The 20,298-nt window shown below is 42.7% G+C and overlaps 2 protein-coding genes across 2 annotated transcripts; both read left to right on the forward strand.

The window, feature by feature from the left end:
* The first annotated feature begins 380 nt into the window (after positions 1 to 380).
* On the forward strand, positions 381 to 3,261 carry LOC143005799 (E3 ubiquitin-protein ligase TRIM35-like). Its single transcript, XM_076157186.1, has one exon. The coding sequence runs from the start codon at positions 511 to 513 to the stop codon at positions 1,942 to 1,944; it is 1,434 nt and encodes a 477-aa protein (XP_076013301.1). The 5' UTR covers positions 381 to 510; the 3' UTR covers positions 1,945 to 3,261.
* A 6,191-nt stretch (positions 3,262 to 9,452) lies between these two features.
* On the forward strand, positions 9,453 to 11,193 carry LOC143005822 (E3 ubiquitin-protein ligase TRIM35-like). Its single transcript, XM_076157218.1, has one exon. The coding sequence runs from the start codon at positions 9,453 to 9,455 to the stop codon at positions 10,884 to 10,886; it is 1,434 nt and encodes a 477-aa protein (XP_076013333.1). The 3' UTR covers positions 10,887 to 11,193.
* The last annotated feature ends 9,105 nt before the right edge of the window (positions 11,194 to 20,298 follow it).

The following is a 20,298-nucleotide window of genomic DNA, read 5'->3' on the forward strand; positions in this document are numbered from 1 at the left end:
CGTCATCTCTCTTTATAAACCCACAAAGTTCAAAGAAAAACAACTTCCGTTTAGTTCAATCTAATTACTCTACAGTTAGTATTCTCAGTGGCTCGTATGTTGTTTGTGTTTGTTGTCTGTGATCTCAGCTGCTTTAATAAGCAGAGAAGACACTATGTTTACATACAAATCTTACATAGTACAGCTTTAGATTCAGTTTAGTCCCTTACATCACAGTACAGTGATCCGTGATTTTCACCGGGAAGTGCGCCATAGAAGACATTTACAGGGTAAAATCTGAAAGTTGTGCTGTCACCACCATCTGCTGGTCACATTGTGATATTGCATAACTTCTGAATAAGAGGCCAGAGAAAGTGAAAGTGTATTTGTTGTCGCTGAACAGAGCCGAGACGCCATTACAGGGAGTGAGAGCTCACAAGACATTTGTGTTGAAGGACTTCAAAAACAAAGTTGGGACAACTTCAATTTGGTGAGTTTTGCAGTAAATAGACAATCTGGATACCAGAGAAAATGGCAGAGAAAATTGCTCTTTTGGAAAGTTACCTGAGCTGTCATGTGTGTACAGAGACGTTTAGAGATCCTGTGACTCTGGGCTGCAACCACAGCTTCTGTTCCAGCTGCCTGGAACTATTCTGGAAACAAGCTCAAAACAAAAACTGTCCGATTTGTAAAAGGAAATCATCAAAAGATAATGCCAGAGTGAACTTTACTTTGAAGGAACTTGCTGACTCCTTTGTTGGGAAACTGAAGTTTGGACCATCTGAGACACAGAAAGAAGAGAAAGAGGAGGAAGAGGAGCTGGTGTGTAGGAAACATAAAAAAAAGCCCAAATTGTTCTGTAAGGACGAGCAGAGAGCTTTGTGTTCTGTCTGTGAGTTCTCACTCCATCAAAGTCACAATGTGGTTCCTATAGAACAAGCAATCAGGGAGCTGAAGGACCAACTGGAATCTGACTTAGAGTCTCTGCAGGACAAGAAGAAGAAATACAAAGAAGCTAAAGAAACATACAATAAAATGTTTCAACACTCCAAGAAGCAGCTGATGGCCACAGAGAAGCAGATCAGAGCCCAGTTCAACAAGCTCCAGCAGCTCCTGAAAGAGGAAGAGGAGTCCAGACTGGCAGCTCTGAGGGAGGAAGAGGAGCAGAAGGGGAAGGCTATGGCCAGAGAGATGAAAATGATTGAGGAGAAGCTCTCCTCTCTCTCAGACAGTATCTGTGCTGTTGAAGAAGAGCTGCAGAAACACAAGGTGTCCTTCCTCAGCAGTTACAAAGCCACTCAGAGCAGAACCAGATCCCAGTGCTCACTGTCAGATCCACAGCTGCTCTCAGGAGCCCTGATAGATGTGGCCAAACACCTGGGCAACCTGTCCTTCAGAGTCTGGGACAAGATGAAGGACAACATCACCTTCACTCCTGTCATTCTGGACCCAAACACTGCAAACAAATGGCTCTATCTGTCTGATGACCTGATCAGTGTGAGACATGGAGACACACACCAACAGCTTCCTGATAATCCAGAGAGAAACACTCAATATGCTGAGATTCTGGGCTCTGAGGGCTTCAGCTCAGGGAAACACAGCTGGGAGGTGGAGGTGGGAGACCATCCTGACTGGACTGTTGGTTTGGTTAAAGAGTCAGCTGACAGGAAGGTGGAGAGGGATGGTACACCACAATATGGATTCTGGTGTTTGTTTCATCGTAGTGGAAAATATACTGATGGACTTGGTGGGGCAGTGAGAGTGAAGAAGAGTCTCCAGAGGATCAGAGTCCAGCTGGACTATGACAGAGGGGAGGTGTCCTTCTACAACCCTGAAGACGCAACTCACATCTACACTTACAGAGACACTTTCACTGAGAAACTGTTTCCATATTTCAGTCTTGAAGTATCTGCTGATGCAAAGAGCAAAGAGCTCAAAATCTGTCAGGCTGAGATTTCTCTGTGATTTTCTGTTTTGGTGGTGGAGTTAGACTTTTCATTATTCACTGTAGGAGAACTGAGATGAATGAACTTTTATGACTTTGATCAACTTTATTCGTGGGTTAAGTTCGTTTAAACATGAATGTCACGTTATAAACTAAGATTATGTTTAAGGAAAATGATTGTGGCAGTTTCCCCTGCCACTGGTAACGCACTACATTAGCACACCTCTCTATCATTCAATATACTGGCCACATGTTAGCCAGGTAGCATACTATAGTTAGTTTGGTGGGTGCACACACTGAGCTCCACGTTACATCTGAAGTTTCCTGTGCTAGTTACTTTCATACAGTTTGCAGAGTCACACACAAACACGGTTATTGTTTAGGGGTATCACTTTATTAGGTGAATATTGGAAAGGCCTAATTGTTTTCTTACCACAGTGCTTCCCGGTGCTGGGCAGGGATAAAGGACCCGAGCCTTGTTGTAGGCGGCCTTTTGTAATGCCTGAGTAGCCTGTAGGGAGCATGCTCAGTCCATCTTAGTGAACCCTAACCAATGTGGGGTTAAAAGGGGTTTGTAAGCTTATTTCTGGATTGAGTATGTGTGGTAAATAAGTGTGAACAGTATATAATGATTTCTGGTGTGGTAAATTACCTGTGGGGTTTATAGATTATGTGATTGATTCCAATTAAAGGTGGTACGGTCCAGTGGGACGGGCCAAGCCTTTAAATGGAGGGGATGGTGGTTTGCGTGGTGCGTTGTAACTATTTGTTGTGTTTTGTTTTGACGGATGCAATTTTGAGTTACTTTTTGCTCACAAACTGCCTGGACTGTATTTGAAGGACAATACACCACGTCATCTTTCGCATCCAATGGACTCTGTTTCGGTGACTTTTTGGACATTTGAAGGTCAAACTACACCGTTTCCAGTTAGCCTCCAGGCTCACTACCCACACTCGAGGGGGCGGAGTGTGACAATGATTTTAAACTAATTAAGGATCAAATTATTCCAACATTGATTTTGTTTTTCGTGTCTTATTTGTAGGTTTCAATCTGTGATCCTTTGAGATTTAATCCAGAGAGAAACACTAAATATGTTGTGTTCTACTGTCCAGGATGAAGATGTTGTGATGTAATCAGCTGTTTTCTGTTTACAGTGTGTGTGTGATGAGGCTGAGGTTCTCTCATGTTAGCTTGTGTTTCTCCATCCTGCAGCATTTAGAAAGGTTGAACGTCTGCTTGTTTCTCTGATGGAGGTTTATGATCCAGAGAAACATGAAGCACAAAGTCATGTGGAGGGTTGAGAGAAATACATTTGTCACCACTGTCACTGTTGAAATGTTTCATGGAAGAGAAATCATTTGATCTGTGCACAAATATTAAATCATCTCTTTCATCATCTCTTTTCTGTGTGTATCCATAGTTACACAGTGCAACATGTTGTGCAAACGTATCTGCCGTAAACACACAGAGACATTGACTTTCTATTGAAACTGACATTTTATAGATAACACCATTACACATTTTGTGTAAGTAGCAGAAACACGTGTAGCACGGAAGACAACAGAGCAATTATCTGCAGAATCAGAGAACTAGAGGATGAATATGATCATACAGACCAAAGGGAGACAAAGGGGAAGAAGAAAGAGACACAGCAGAGAAACCAGAGAATCAGGCTGGAAACAGGGCGACGAGGAGGAAGAGTGAAAGACGACAAAGAGGAGCAGACTCAGCGTTGTCAGTGCAGCTTAGTGAGTGTGTGCAGGAAGACAACAACAACACAATATTGGCTATAAAAGATGAAAAGTGGAGAGATGAAGATGATTTCATTTAAACTGCAGGAGGGTTTCAATTCATTTGCATCCAGATTGAATGTCCTTATAAATGTAAACGTTGTGTTTCCTGCTTGTTCAGTACATAAGATCATCTGGAGCAAGAAGAGCTCAGACTTTGCTTCCATTGATAGAAAATAGAGAAACTATCATTGAAAACACAAATAAGCTTCTGTTTATAAACCAGAGTCCTTTAAAGGAAACTTAAACATTATGTGTTTAACCTTTTTACTGCAGATGATATGATTATAATATGATTATTGCTTTGAGTGATTCGATTTTCACTTTCCTATATTCAAAATAAACACGATTGTCTAAATATTAAACTTAATTCTGTATTATAACACTAAATTCCTCTTATTGTGCAGCTACATGAAAGCATCAGTCTGCCGTCCATCTGCTGCCCTGTTGATGCTTTACTCTGTGTGATTGCGCCCCCTGCTGGAGCTCCTTCTCTCTCTGCAGCGCCTCCTTTCCTGTCAGCTGCTCTGGAGGTGTGCTGCTCTGCTCCTCAGTGTTGTTCTTTGCTTTGGCTGATTTGTGGAGGTTTTCCCTGATTTCTTTCTACATCTGCATTTGCTGTCTGCACAGAGTCACCGCAGAGGAAACCGTCACTGCAGCTTTGACATTTTCATTCCAAATGTTAGTGAGACGTGCTGCCATGATGGATGCTTTAAAGGTAAATCAACAAACTAGAAGACTGACCTGTTGTTTCCTCATCAGGACCACGTCAATACATCCTGCTTCTTATACAGCTTCTTACCAAAGAAACTCATAATTTCACAGAGTATATTCAACATATTAACAATACTTTCATTTAAAATGAATATCTGCTGAGGACAAATGTTCCCATTGGCGTCTCTCCGGCTGTCTGTGGCTGCAGGTCATGTGTGTGATGTAAACATGGGAAAGTGGGAGTAAAAACAAAGCAACATCTCCAGTGGAAAGTAGTTTGGAGGCGTCCAACAGTGTGGAAAGAGTCTCACCTGTACTGGTTCATTTCCTGCCTGCAGTGGGTCACCTTGCTGTTACACCAACATGCCTCAGGGTGTCGCCGCTGTGACTGAAATGAGTTTATGTGAATATTTATCTCTTGATGGCACATTGTTCTATGTGAAAGGTCCTGAAGGTCATCAGAGCCAAAGAGGTTTGAGGCACAGAAGAGGCTCATTCCATCTGTAAACAAAATAATAAACTTTCATTGTGCATCAACCCCGACATCGTACAGAGCATGTAACACATGTACGCCCACCTGGGCACTCTGGAGCTTTTAACCTTCAGATGCGTAAACAACTCAATAATACAAACAGTAAAAATAAAACAGTAAACTAGCGCTGTCTAAAAGTACCCCTCAAGTCTTTTGATTCAAAATGAAGATTTACCCACAAAGTCATGTATGTTATAGATTCAGGAACATTGTATCACTCTGAAAATGAAAGGATTGGGGGTCAATATTTATGGCTGCTCCCTGTTTTCCTATTATTATGTATTAGATTAAATTTAAAATGTTCCCACTTCTGTAGAATTTTAGTCATTTGTTCAGTTTTATCCCCCAGCCAATAAACATTTGTTGTTTTTGATGGTACGCTCATTTGAAGATTGATTCCAGAAGTGTCAATGTACAGACCTTGTGGTGAACACCAGCTTTTTCCTTTTAATTTACATAATCCATCTCTCCCTAACAAATTGACATGAATTTTAGAGCAGTTTGTCTTCCGTTAGTCTGTGTTGGGGTGGCTGATCACCAGAACCCCGTTCGGTCCAATTGGGAGATGGCCACGGGTTTGATGGGCAACTTTGGCGATTGTATCCGGGCTGCCCGCATCCCCAGCAGAGACTTGGAGGTCCTTGTGTCTTGGAGGTCGTCCCCCCTTGCCTCCTCTGCGGTGCGATGCAGGTGGTCTCCTCATCTTTGGAGCCTGTTGTTGTAATCGTTGCTATTGGGAATAGACATTGATGATGGGAGGGGGTTGGACAGGAGGTGGAGCAGAGGGTTGAGTGACAGGTGTCTCTTCACCTGACTGACTGTTCAGAACTGGGACTTGAAAGTTTTTCTTATATTTGTTAGTCAGTTCACTAAGTTGTAGCTGAGCAAGTTTCCTTTGAATGTCTTTCTCCTGCGCCCTCATTCTCTCCTCGTCCTTTCTGTATTTTTCTATGGCATGTACCACATGGTCACAGAATTCTGTGCGACTTTGATGTCAGTCCCACAACGTCCTCCAATCTGCTTTTTACTGAGCTTGGCATGGCCTCTATCACTGATGTTCTGAACAGTGTGGTTAGTAGAGGGCTTCTCTCAGCTTCATCCTCAGTTTCCTGCCTCCATCGGATATTCTTTCCTCAGGGCCCCCCATAAGCCAGCTCCATATGGATTGAATTCAGTTCCATCGGCTAGTGGATCAATCATCCAGTGTGCGCCACTCATGCCCAAGACATTTTCCATCGTTGGCGCCCCCATGGTTCGGGCCCACAGTGCCGTTATGTCGCCAAAAGCCAATATTTTGCCCACTGTCTCTTCTTCGAATGCTTTTATCCATTTGCTGGCCGCCTCATGGATGTTAGGAAGTCGAGCAATCAGCCCCTCAAGGTCGAGTGTTTGCCAAGGGATATACTGTCCCTGTGCCCCCTTTATCAATATTGGATATTGCCCAGGGTCATATCTGTCTGGAGGCCTTATTGCAGGTCTGTATCTAAGGTCATAATCGTTCTCTGTTCTTTTGGCCCCCTGTTGGCTTCCTGCAGCAAATGTAAGACTTCCTGCCACAATATCTCTCTTTTCTACTTCCAGAGGTCCTTCAGTCTAACTTCCTCGAGCTTCACTTCCTACTTTGCTCTTTCATATACTGTGTCTTCTCTCTTCTTTAGCATCTCTTCGCCCTTTTTCCAATTCTGTCTCTACTTCTATCTCTTGATACCTGGTATGTTCCTGTTTTTTTTCACCTAGTTGGTGAAACTTCAACCAATATGCCTCTGCCTCTTCCTCTTTCAGAGCCTGGTTTCTCTCTGCAAAACAATCTAAGACTTTTGGTTTGACCTTCGTAACTTCCTTGTTCCTTTCTCTACTGTAAACTTTTGGAGTCGACTCTTTGTATTGGACAGGAGATGCTCTGTAAGGAGCTAAGTCAATGTCTCCTGAAACACTAGCTGTTTCTTTGTCTGCTTCGTCTGATTTCTCTCAACCTGTTCCTGTAATTTGTGCCTTCATCTTTGAACAATTTAATTGTCTCTTCCTCTTTCTCTCTCTTCTGTTGTCTTTTCTTGCCTTTGTCCGACGGTTTGTAGTCTTTTATTCTCAGTTGCATCTCTTCACATGCATTGACATCAAATGTGCCTCCAGCTGGCCAGGGACTGCACAGGTTTTGAGTTAGCTTTACCCATTTTTCAGATGTTTTCTCTATGTCTTTTTGCTCAGGGGATATTTCATTCCCAAGAGGGTTACCGGTATCCTGTCCATTTCTGCTGTACGTATCAACAATTTCAATATTGTCTTTTGATATTTTTATACCTGGATAGGCTCAATTGCGTAGTTTTAGAACAGCAATAATTACAATTTGGTCTTATTCACTAAGTTAAGCAGCATACATGTTTTAAGCACAACTTATAGTAGTTATATGTCCTAAGTCACCTCTTCTTAAGCACTTATTCTGAATTCAGCATCTGGTAATATATTTAAATTAAACAATGCAACAATATATGCCAATACTGTATTGCAGCTCTCAGTTTATGTACAGATAATGTGGTGTAAACCAAACAATATTAAATGGTCAGACCTGACTCCAGAGAGTCTCAGATGGGGAGGAGGGAAGTCAGCCTCTCTCCTTTCTTCCTGTTTAGCAGGCCCGAGTGTGTGAGATCTAGGCACGCCCACTCGGTGGTATACGCCCCTCCTATGCTTCAGTCGGGCACAGGACAGCGCTGCGTACACATCTGTCTCAACACACTGGGTGAATATAGCAATACAGCACAGAATATAGCAACAGTTAAGTTTCAGCTATTTTTCTACCCAGCAACAGCAGTGCTCCCGCAGCACACAACAAAACAACACTGCAACAGGTTTTTAACCGATTATGTTGCCAGAAGGAACATTCAACCATTAATTTTGACCACTACTTTATGGTACAAGTTTTTACTAGTTGTACTTCTTCTACAATTTTCAGCTGCAAATTTCAGAGTTTAATGTACTTCGTATTTGCAATGGAGCCCAAACTGGACACACACACGGCTCCCTTTTGTTCTTGCAGTCACACACACAGGGACCACTTCCTCACTACACACATGCATTCAATTCTGTCAGCGCTGACCACACACATGCCCACACACACTGATATTGTCACTTTAAATATTGAAGGGGCAGCAGTTGTAACAATTAACAACAGCTTATATGGCAATTCTAAGATTTCTGTTCTTTTAAATTACATTACATTACATTACATAACATTACGATCATTTGGCAGACGCTTTTTATCCAAAGCGACTTACATTACATTACATTACCATCCTTCGCAGAGGGGGGAGTAATTGAGGGTTCGGTGCCATGCTCAGGGGCACCTCGGCAGGGGCTCGAACCGGCGACCCTCCGGTTCTCAAGCGGAAGCTCTACCCACCTATCTCTCTATTTGTCCAAATTATTTGTTTACTCTGATCTATGTATCTCTGAATTTATAACTTTAGTTATGTCTCATTGAGAAGTGGGCAAGGTGTGATTGTCCTGGTGCGTGTCTCTCTCTTTCTCAGGGTCTCGGGAGACAAAACCCAAGCTCAAGTACTTAAACGGGACCTCTTATGCATTATCACTTATCTACTCTTATTGACCACTAATTCTTCAACTTTTAACTTTTAACATTAACTTTTAGATTTTTGAAAATTACTTTAGTGCATTTAAAAAGTCAATTTCAATAATGCAGAAATATAGCAAATTTCCACATCTAAAATGCTCCAATTACTGTAGTTTTAATTCTGTAAGTACACTTGTATGTTCTAAAAGGTTTTCTTGCCTGGGTTGGCTGCTGACGTTCATAAATGGGCAAGTAGAGGCAAGGCAAGGCCTCTATGTTGAGGTCAGAGTTTGACGCTCGTATATCTAAAGCTAAAAGCAAATAAGATTAGAGGAGATTCATGTGGTTTATCTGGTGATCAGAGACACTTGGAGTCTAAAGTGCAGGATGATAAAAGCTAATTACATGAGCTGCAACCATGAGCGAGACTGATCGTCTAATAAAGTCTGATGGTGTTTCTTATTCTGAGCCTCCTGACATTCACTCACACATTCATGCAATTTACTCTTGTATGCTGAAAACATCAGATGCCAAATTTGGTTCAAGCAGAAATCTTCCACTTGCTGTTCATTTGTCAGTCTTCATCTCTCACAGTGATGAAGTCACCAGACAGAGAGGAGAGGTCTGCAGTGTTTGGGACCAGAAGTAAAAAGCTGAAGTCAATCCTGTCCACCCTGTCCCACAGCCTACAGGACAGATCGTCCACGTGTTTTATTGGCTGCATTTGTAATGATTAATGATTAACTTGTGAAAGAGGAAGTGAGAATGAGAGTAGATTCATGCATTGTTGAACAGAGGATAGACGCCATTACAGGGAGTGAGATCTGCACTGAGAAACATCATCTGGTGGATTAAAAGAAGAAGATTTAGGGAATTTTCATACAGTGAGTGGATATTCAACAATAATTTGGGTGTGAGAGAAAATGGCAGAGAAAAATGCTCTTTTTGAAAGTTTCCTGAGCTGTCATGTGTGTACAGAGACGTTCAGAGATCCTGTGACTCTGGGCTGCAGTCACAGCTTCTGTTCCAGCTGCCTGGAACTATTCTGGAAACAAGCTCAAAACAAAAGCTGTCCGATTTGTAAAAGGAAATCATCAAAAGATACATTAGGAGTGAACTTTACTTTGAAGGAACTTGCTGACTCCTTTGTTGGGGAACTGAAGTTTGGGTCATCTGAGACTCAGAAAGAAGAGAAAGAGGAGGAAGAGGAGCTGGTGTGTAGGAAACATAAAGAAAAGCCCAAATTGTTCTGTAAGGACGAGCAGAGAGCTTTTTGTTCTGTCTGTGAGTTCTCACTCCATCAAAGTCACAATGTGGTTCCTATAGAACAAGCAGTCAGTGAGCTGAAGGACCAACTGGAATCTGACTTAGAGTCTCTGCAGGACAAGAAGAAGAAATACAAAGAAGCTAAAGAAACATACAATGAAATGTTTCAACACTCCAAGAAGCAGCTGATGTCCACAGAGAAGCAGATCAGAGCCCAGTTCAACAAGCTCCAGCAGCTCCTGAAAGAGGAAGAGGAGTCCAGACTGGCAGCTCTGAGGGAGGAAGAGGAGCAGAAGGGGAAGGCTATGGCCAGAGAGATGAAGATGATTGACGGGAAGCTCTCCTCTCTCTCAGACAGTATCTGTGCTGTTGAAGAAGAGCTGCAGAAACACAACGTGTCCTTCCTCAGCAGTTACAAAGCCACTCAGAGCAGAACCAGATCCCAGTGCTCACTGTCAGATCCACAGCTGCTCTCAGGAGCCCTGATAGATGTGGCCAAACACCTGGGCAACCTGTCCTTCAGAGTCTGGGACAAGATGAAGGACAACATCACCTTCACTCCTGTCATTCTGGACCCAAACACTGCAAACAGATGGCTCTATCTGTCTGATGACCTGATCAGTGTGAGACTTGGAGACACACACCAACAGCTTCCTGATAATCCAGAGAGACACACTCAATATGTCACTGTTCTGGGCTCTGAGGGCTTCAGCTCAGGGAAACACAGCTGGGAGGTGGAGGTGGGAGACCTTCCTCACTGGATTGTGGGTTTGGCTCAAGAGTCAGCTGACAGGAAGGGGGAGAGGGATGGTACACCAAAATCTGGACTCTGGTGTTTGCTGCATGGTAGTGGAAAATACACTGATGGACTTGGTGGGACAGTGAGAGTGAAGAAGAGTCTCCAGAGGATCAGAGTCCAGCTGGACTATGACAGGGGGGAGGTGTCCTTCTACAACCCTGAAGACGCAACTCACATCTACACTTACAGAGACACTTTCACTGAGAAACTGTTTCCATATTTCTATGTTGGAAAAGCTGCTGATGCAAAGAGCAAAGAGCTCAAAATCTGTCAGGCTGAGATTTCTCTGTGATTTTCTGTTTTGGTGGTGGAGTTAGACTTTTCATTATTCACTGTAGGAGAACTGAGATGAATGAAGATGAATGACTTTGATCAACTTTATTCGTGGGTTAAGTATGTTTAAACATGAATGTCACGTTATAAACTAAGATTATGTTCAAGGAAAATGATTTTGAACTAATGACTAAGGACTGTTGAATTAAGGATCAAATTATTCCAACATTGATTTTGTTTTTCGTGTCTTATTTGTAGGTTTCAATCTGTGATCATTTGAGATTTAATCCAGAGAGAAACACTAAATATGTTGTGTTTTGCTGTCCAGGATGAAGATGTTGTGATGTAATCAGCTGTTTTCTGTTTACAGTGTGTGTGTGTGATGAGGTTGAGGTTCTCTCATGTTAGCTTGTGTTTCTCCATCCTGCAGCATTTAGAAAGGTTGAACGTCTGCTTGTTTCTCTGATGGAGGTTTATGATCCAGAGAAACATGAAGCACAAAGTCATGTGGAGGGTTGAGAGAAATACATTTGTCACCACTGTCACTGTTGAAATGTTTCATGGAAGTGAAATCATTTGATCTGTGCACAAATATTAAATCATCTCTTTCATCATCTCTTTTCTGTGTGTATCCATAGTTACACAGTGCAACATGTTGTGCAAACGTATCTGCTGTAAACACACAGAGACGTTGACTTTCTATTGAAACTGTCATTTTATAGATAACACCTTAACACATTTTCTGTAAGTAGCAGAAACACGTGTAGCACGGAAGAGAACAGAGCAATAATCTGCAGAATCAGAGAACTAGAGGATGAATATGATCATACAGACCAAAGGGAGACAAAGGGGAAGAAGAGAGAGACACAGCAGAGAAACCAGAGAATCAGGCTGGAAACAGGGCGACGAGGAGGAAGAGTGAAATACTCGGAGAGGAGCAGACTCAGTGTTGTCAGTGCAGCTTAGTGAGAGTGTGGAGGAAGAAGATGGCCCAGGTTCAGAGTGACCACAGTCACTGCAGCTCATCTCAGTGAAGCTTCATGTGACTGAAGGCAGCAGAGCCTCACTGAGCTCAGGATGACAACAACAACACAATATTGGCTATAAAAGATGAAAAGTGGAGAGATGAAGATCATTTCATTTAAACTGCAGGAGGGTTTCAATTCATTTGCATCCAGATTGAATGTCCTTATAATTGAAACGTTGTGTTTCCTGCTTGTTCAGTACATGAGATCATCTGGAGCAAGAAGAGCTCAGACTTTGCTTCCATTGATAGAAAATAGAGGAACTATCATTGAAAACACAAATAAGCTTCTGTTTATGAACCAGAGTCCTTTAAAGGAAACTTAAACATTATGTGTTTAACCTTTTTACTGCAGATGATATGATTATAATATGATTATTGATTTGAGTGATATTTGAGTTATATTCAATGCAAACACTGATAAATTAGAAATGCTATTCTAAAATGAATCATATTCAGCTCAATACCTTTGCATAATGGTCTGGTAGATTTGTCTGTCTAATAACATGTCTGCTATTCAAATGTTGCTCTGATTGGTGCTTTACTCTGTGTGATTGCGCCCCCTGCTGGAGCTCCTTCCCTCCCTGCAGCGCCTTCATTCCTGTCAGCTGGATCAGAGTTCAACAAGTTCTCCTCCAACTCTCTCAGTGACGTTGAAGAAGCCGCTGCTCTGCACTGACAACATGGAGCCGTGTAGTAAAGCATGCTAAATAATCATCATCACATCCCCTCATAGTCATCCTCTAATCACTGTCATCTTCATTATATCATCTAACCCTAACCAAAGTGGAAAGGTGTGGTATACCAGCATTCAGTAGAAAAGGTAAAACAAAAAGGAAAACACCAAAATCAAGCTGCATGTTGATGCAGAGAAAATGCAGCTATGATGGTATAGTTAGTTGCAGGTGTGTAATACTGTGTACGCCCTCGTTTTAAATATGTGACTCTTATTAAAGTGATGTTGAAGGCTAGTAAACACACTAAAGAAGAACAGAAAAACAACCCCTTTGCACCGTACATGCTGCTATTTCTTCCTTTTTGGGTGTGGAGGGACATGTAACACCAACAAAGCTGGATCATTCAAGCATAAAGTGATCAATGTCCCACTCAGGCAGTGATGATGACCTGAGTGGATCAAATCCATGGAGAAGATGGGCCAAAGGGAAAGTCCAAAACATTATAAATGTCAAGTTGATGAAGAAAATCAGCAGGGAACTAAAAATGATAATTCAAACAATGTTGGTCTGTGTTTCAGGTCACACATGCAGGATACAGATTGGGTGCACTCTCCTTTCAAACACACTGGTGGTGTTTTACATGGAGCAGTGTCCCAACCACAGACATTACATGAGCTGTACAATAGCAAAACCACAAAGAAAGAAAAGCAACAAAGAATTATTCACCACAATAAATAAATAAAAACAGAATCCAAATAAATATGAACCTGAGGACGAATCAACAAATCAACCAACCGCCCAGTCTCATCCATCTTGGTCTGACCAATCAGGGCAAGACGACTGTGATGGCAGCCAATGGTGAGAAATTAAAGCGGAATTGAAAAATCTGTTTTCAGCTTTGTGAAGTCCATGAGTTCATTCCCAACGACCCGGGCACAAGCACGTTACTGTGTATCACACAAAGTGTAACACAGGTCACAGAGCATGACAGTCCAAACACAAATCATGACAAATCACATCAAATCATGAGAACAGTTCAGTCCTGGGATGAAGGCAGAGGACTGATGTGTCCTCTGAAATAAAGCCTTCTGTTCCCAACCTTCCCCTCTAACATGACACATGCCTACCAAACTCAGAGCGTGGATGTACTCTCACACACAAACACACACACATAAGTATGCAAACACACACTGCACCATGTGAGGAGGGACTGTCCTTAAGTGAGGAACCAGATGACAAAGCAAACAGTCTCTTTCTGCTCTTTCAGACAAGCTCAAACATTTTGTTGCGTCTTTCTGTCAATTAAAAGAAAATCATACTGCAATTAGATTTCAAAATTATTTATATGATAAGATTTAGGAATGTCTGCATGTTTCCATTTCCATATCTTGATGTAAATGTAAGCAGCTTTTTAACCATAGCCATGTTTTTTGTCTGCTTGTCCGTTTTAGGAAGATTGCTCACTCGTTGAAAGAACAGCTGATTGACCAGGAGCCCATTCAAGAAGATACAGCTGAAGCTAGAGAGGTAGAGAACTCGGTGCGTTCATGTGGGGAGAATGAGCCACCTGAGGACCTGAATGAGAATGTACCCGTAGCTCCTTCAGAGACTCCAGAGGTTGCAATGGTCTCACAGCAGGACCAGAAACCCCAGACAGTTTCTCGCCCCCATTCTCCTTCGCGTTACATGAGACGCCTGCTCCCTCCTCCAGGCTTCTACTTGCCAAAAGAGCATAGCTATGCACAGCAGAAAGTGTGGAGAACAGAGAAAGGAAAAGGAGGTGGAAATGGAGCCGTGAAAGCATCTTCCTTGGCTAACCAGGGGGAGGGTGAGACAGATGCACAATCTGAGGATATAAGGTTTCATGACGACAGATGTAGGGAACAAGGGGACTTTGCAGGGCATTTTCCTATAGATTCTTCTTCAGCTGAGCACTGAGTTTATTAACTAAGGTCTAAATTGGCAAAACATTTACAATAGTATTTGGGGGGCCACATTTATGATGGTATTATATATATATTAACTTTGTTTAATTTCTGTCAGGCTTACAGCGTGTACTGAAGCAAATGTGTTTCACATTGTTTGCCACATGAATCAGCTCACTAGTTGTTAGCAGTTAACATTTTTGAAGAAGCTGTGTTGTTGGTTTATTACATTATGACATAAGTATCTATTACTAGATTATAATTGGCTTATATATATTATAACTGGACGTGAAGCATGTGATGTCATTTTCTGACCACACCTACAGGAGAGAAATGTAGGTTTTCCTTTGCTGAGTTGACATCATTTTAGCTTTAACACCAGTACATAAGATCATCTGGAGCAAGAAGAGCTCAGGCTTTGCTTCCATTGATAGAAAATAGAGAAACTATCATTGAAAACACAAATAAGCTTCTGTTTATGAGTCCTTTAAAGGAAACTTAAACATTATGTGTTTAACCTTTTTACTGCAGATGATATGATTATAATATGATTATTGATTTGAGTGATTAGATTTTCACTTTCCTATATTCAATACAAACATGATTGTCTAAATATTGAACTTAATTCTGTATTATAACACTAAATTCCTCTTATTGTGCAGCTACATGAAAGCATCAGTCTGCCGTCCATCTGCTGCCCTGTTGGTGCTTTACTCTGTGTGATTGCGCCCCCTGCTGGAGCTCCTTCTCTCTCTGCAGCGCCTTCTTTCCTGTCAGCTGCTCTGGAGGTGTGCTGCTCTGCTCCTCAGTGTTGTTCTTTGCTTTGGCTGATTTGTGGAGGTTTTCCCTGATTTCTTTCTACATCTGCATTTGCTGTCTGCACAGAGTCACAGCAGAGGAAACCGTCACTGCAGCTTTGACATTTTGATTCCAAATGTTAGTGAGACGTGCTGCCATGATGGATGCTTTAATGGGAAATCAACAAACTAGAAGACTGACCTGTTGTTTCCTCTCATCAGGACCACGTCAATACATCCTGCTTCTTATACAGCTTCTTACCAAAGAAACTTTATGTGAATATTTATCTCTTGATGGCACATTGTTCTATGTGAAAGGTCCTGAAGGTCATCAGAGCCAAAGAGGTTTGAGGCACAGAAGGAACTCATTCCATTTGTAAAGACATTGAGGAGAGCTCAGCAGGAGCTCATACTGGGCAAAGACATACACAAACTAAACTAGAGATGCAACATCTAAAAGGTTTTCTGGCCTGGGTTGGCTGCTGACGTTCATAAATGTGCAAGTAACAGATTATCTGAGGGGAATGACTGTGGTGGTGATTACAGCACTGTTCACTGTATATGCATAGAAAGCATGGAGAGGTGTTGAGAATGATGTTAAGTTAAATGAGGTTATTAAATAATGCAACATGTCCGTTCATTAAAGTGTGAACAGAGTGCGTGATCATATTTCTTGTTCTCTGAATGAGGCTTAGAAACAAGTCTCAGTTTCATCAGTTAGTATATTTTGCATTCCTTGGTTGGAAGCTTTACATTATAATGAAAGTCCTGTATGTACTTGACTCATCTACATCTGGAGCAGTGGCAGCTGGAGTCCAGTGGGTGCTGCTCCTCTGTGAGGCTCCACATTACAGTCATGATCAGTCACACTTTGAAACAGGAAGCATGAATACCAGGCTGCAGGGCCATTTGTCATGTTTAGGCAACAGGACTTCAAAGTGGATGGAATGAGTTGTGGATTTAATGATGATGAAGATGACATTATATTTCATTACGGTCATTTAGCAGACGCTTTTATCCAAAGCGACTTCCAATAAGTGCGTTCAACAAAGGTAGATAAAAGAACTTCAGGTCACAAGAAATCGTAAGTGCATTTCCTTCCAAAACCAACAGCTAAGAGCATAACTAGAGCTAAAATAGAAGTGCAATAAGTTAGGTACCAAGATGAATGAAAAAAAACGACAAATTAGAAAACAAATAAGTGCATCAGAAGAGCTAGGACAAAATAGGTGATGTCCTAAGAGGGCGGATCCGGGTAGTGTTTCTTGAAGAGATGGGTTTTCAGCCTGCAGCGAAAGATGGGCAGCGACTCAGCTGTCCTGACATCAGTCGTGAGATCATTCCACCACTGAGGTGCCAGAACAGTGAAAAGCCGCGACCGTGTCGATCGCAAGCAGGGGCCGCTGAGCGCCGGGGCAGCCAGCCGCCTGGAGGCAGCAGAGCGAAGTGGCACCAGAGCCTTAAACTTGATGCAAGCAGCTACAGGGAGCCAGTGAAGAGAATGGAGAAGGCAAGTGGTGTGAGAGAACTTGGGGAGGTTGAACACCAGACGAGCAGCAGCTTTCTGGACGAGCTCCAGAGGTCTGATGGCGGAAGAAAGGGCGCCGGCAAGGAGGGAGTTGCAGTAGTCCAGGCGGGAGATGACAAGAGCCTGGATCAGCACCTGCGCTGCCTTGTCGGTGAGGAAGGGGCGAATCCTCCGGATATTGTAGAGGAGGAATCTGCAGGAGCGCGTCACTGATGCGATTTTTGCCGAGAACGACAGTTGGTCGTCCAGGGTCACACCCAGATTACTCGCAGTCCTAGTTGACGTCACCACGGAGTCATCTATGGTGATGGCCAGGTCTCGGTGCGGGCAGCCCTTCCCCGGGAGAAACACCATCTCAGTCTTGTCAAGGTTGAGCTTCAGGTGGTGCCTCGACATCTCTGCCAGGCAAGCAGCAATGCGCGTCTCCACTTGGGTGTCAGAAGGGGGAAATGACAGAATCAGCTGGGTGTCATCGGCATAGCAGTGGTAGGAGAAGTTATGGGAGTGGATAACAGAACCAAGAGATGTTGGGTAGAGGGAGAAAAGAAGATGGCCCAAGACCGAACCTTGTGAGTGTTACCTGGTAAGAGTGACCTGTCTGGTAGGACGCGAACATGGAGAGCGCAGAGCCAGAGACACCCATTCCCTCCAGGGTAGAGAGAAGGATCTGGTGGCTCACCGTGTCAAATGCTGCAGACAGGTCCAGGAGAATCAGGACAGAGGAGAGAGAGTTCGCTCTAGCAGTTTGGAGTGACTCGGTCACTGCCAGGAGGGTCGTCTCAGTCGAGTGGCCCACCTTGAAGCCGGACTGGTGGGGGTCCAAGAGGTTGTTCTGGTGGAGGTACAGGGACAGTTGATTGAATACAGCACGTTCAACAGTTTTAGATAGGAAGGGTAGAAGGGATACCGGTCTGTAGTTCTTGATGTCTGAAGGGTCAAGAGTTGGTTTCTTTAGAAGCGGAGTGACTCTAGCAGTCTTGAAAGCAAAGGGGAAAGAGCCAGAAGCCAGAGACGTGTTGATGAGGTGGGTCAGGTAGGAAAGAAGATCCGGTGCAGCAGACTGAAGGAGAGAGGAGGGAACAGGGTCAAGAGAGCAGGTGGTGGGGCGGCTAGATGTGATGAGGTGAAGGACCTCCTTAGCAGAGAGGGGAGAAAATTGGGACAGAGAGGGAGGTGGGGAGGGAGAAGATGGAGAGGGTGGTAGAGACAGGACTGCTGGGGGGTGATGGAAGGAAGATCGGATGTCGTTGACCTTCTTGTCGAAGAAGTTGGCGAAATCGTCTGGGAGGAGAGAGGAGGAGGGAGGAGGGGGTGGGGGTTGGAGAAGGGATGAGAAAGTTTGAAAGAGTTTTTTGGGGTTGGAAGCAGAGGTTTGAATTTTCGTGCAGAAGAAGGCAGCTTTAGCAGCAGAGAGAGAGGAGGAGAAAGAGGAAAGTAGTGATTGGAAGGCATGAAGGTCCTATAGGAGTTTGCCAGACGACTGTGAAGGCAGCCAATGGTGCATAAGGAAATGAAAGTGGACCTGGAAAATCTGTTTTCATTCCCAACGACCCAGGCACAAGCACGTTACTGTGTATCACACAAAGTGTAACACAGGTCACAGAGCATGACAGTCCAAACACAAATCATGACAAATCACATCAAATCATGAGAACAGTTCAGTCCTGGGATGAAGGCAGAGGACTGATGTGTCCTCTGAAATAAAGCCTTCTGTTCCCAACCTTCCCCTCTAACATGACACATGCCTACCAAACTCAGAGCGTGGATGTACTCTCACACACACACACAAACACACACACACATAATTGCACACACACCAACTGCACCATGTGAGGAGGGACTGTCCTTAAATGAGGAACCAGATGACAAAGCAAACAGTCTCTTTCTGCTCTTTCAGACAAGCTCAAACATTTTGTTGTGGCTTTCTGTCAATTAAAAGAAAATCATAATAAATTAGATTTCGAAATTATTTATATGATTAGATTTAGGAATGTCTGCATGTTTCCATTTCCATACATGCAATTTGTTGCGATTCCATTCTTCTAGATTTCAAACTTTGAATCACACCACAGTTTGAGAACCTCTGTTCTAAGACAATTGTACTGCAGTGCCGGGCAGTAAAATTAGATCAACTTATCTTCATAAATAAAAGACCAATGTATCATGTTTCAGCTTTTCAGTGATAATGAAGAAAACTTAAACGTTCAGAAACAATGAGTTGGTAACAGGAAAGTCAGCAGGTGGAACAGGACTTCTGTGTCATGTTCAAGGGACGCCTCAACAGTAGGACCTGTTCTGTTAGTCATTTTCAATGGAAGACAAACACACTGATTTACAAACATACTGATATCCAACAGTTGTCTAGCAACAGCAGGAGCAGCCAACAGCCCCACCCAGGAGAAACAGGTTCCTTCAGTTCTACAAAGTCATTCCTTTTGAATAAGCAAAGCACAAACACACACACAAGCACTCACTCTCTAGAAAAAAACGCTTCTGTTCCTGAATTGAAGTGCATTTTGATACAAAATGTGAGTGTTGAGTGTTGGATATCAACATTTTGTAAATGTTTACACAAAAGACGCTTATTCAGCTGGTTTGGGTGGAGAATCAGCCATGTGGATAAATGTTATGAATAATGTAAAACACAAGTAGCTCTCCGACACTTTTATTTTGTCAAAGTAGCTCTCCGAGGCAAAAAGGTTGGAGACCCCTGCTCTACACTCACAACTCACATCCATGAAACACACCCCTTCCAAAGAAAAAAGAAATGTTGACCATGAGTTTGGGTGCAGTAAAAGATAACATACATGAAGCAAATTACAAAAACTGCCAATATAATTTTCCACTTAATAACCACACTAAAAAAACAGCCACTGTTAATATTGGGACAAAATCATCTTGTCACTCGGGTGTGGACAGAGAAAGAAAAAAAACTTGAGGGGAAGGGAGGTGGGAAGTACAACAGGAAGAAGGAATCACACTGAGGAGCGCTGAAAGCAAATTCAGGAGTTCCAATAAAATCTTGTAACGCAGACTTGAAAAGCAACATATATGGAATGAAAAAAAGTTTGAAGCATGTGCTGTAGATTTCCAGCTACAAACATTGCAGCTGAGCTTTGAAGGTTTAGAGTGAAAGTTATAACATGAGCATTGTGTATGTATTCAACCAACAGCAAGAAAAGGCAAAAGTCCAGCAAACAACCTTCAAATAAGCAACATCAGCTGTGCTAACCGCTGCCGTCATCTCGTTGTGGGAAACTAACAAACAAACAATTTCCAGGTGAACCTTTTTGAAACCATGATTGACATTTCTATTTTGAAGAGGTTTTGTTTCTTTCTAAAGGTATAGGCTCATATTGACAAACTATGACAAACTACAATAAAAACATTCATATGTTAGAGTTGCATTTATTTATGCCACATATATATTTATCTATCAGGGCCAGTGTTATGTCTGTGTGTGAATGTGCTAAGCTTGGT

Source organism: Genypterus blacodes, unplaced genomic scaffold (genome assembly GCF_046128005.1).
Source record: "Genypterus blacodes isolate CSIRO-AG114 ecotype Tasmania unplaced genomic scaffold, CSIRO-AGI_Gbla_v1 ptg000072l_1, whole genome shotgun sequence".
NCBI classification, from domain to species: domain Eukaryota; kingdom Metazoa; phylum Chordata; class Actinopteri; order Ophidiiformes; family Ophidiidae; genus Genypterus; species Genypterus blacodes.

Bases quoted from the DNA above. Each gene is read 5' to 3' on its own strand.
- LOC143005822 (XM_076157218.1), top strand. From the start codon at position 9,453: ATGGCAGAGAAAAATGCTCTTTTTGAAAGTTTCCTGAGCTGTCATGTG.
- LOC143005799 (XM_076157186.1), top strand. From the start codon at position 511: ATGGCAGAGAAAATTGCTCTTTTGGAAAGTTACCTGAGCTGTCATGTG.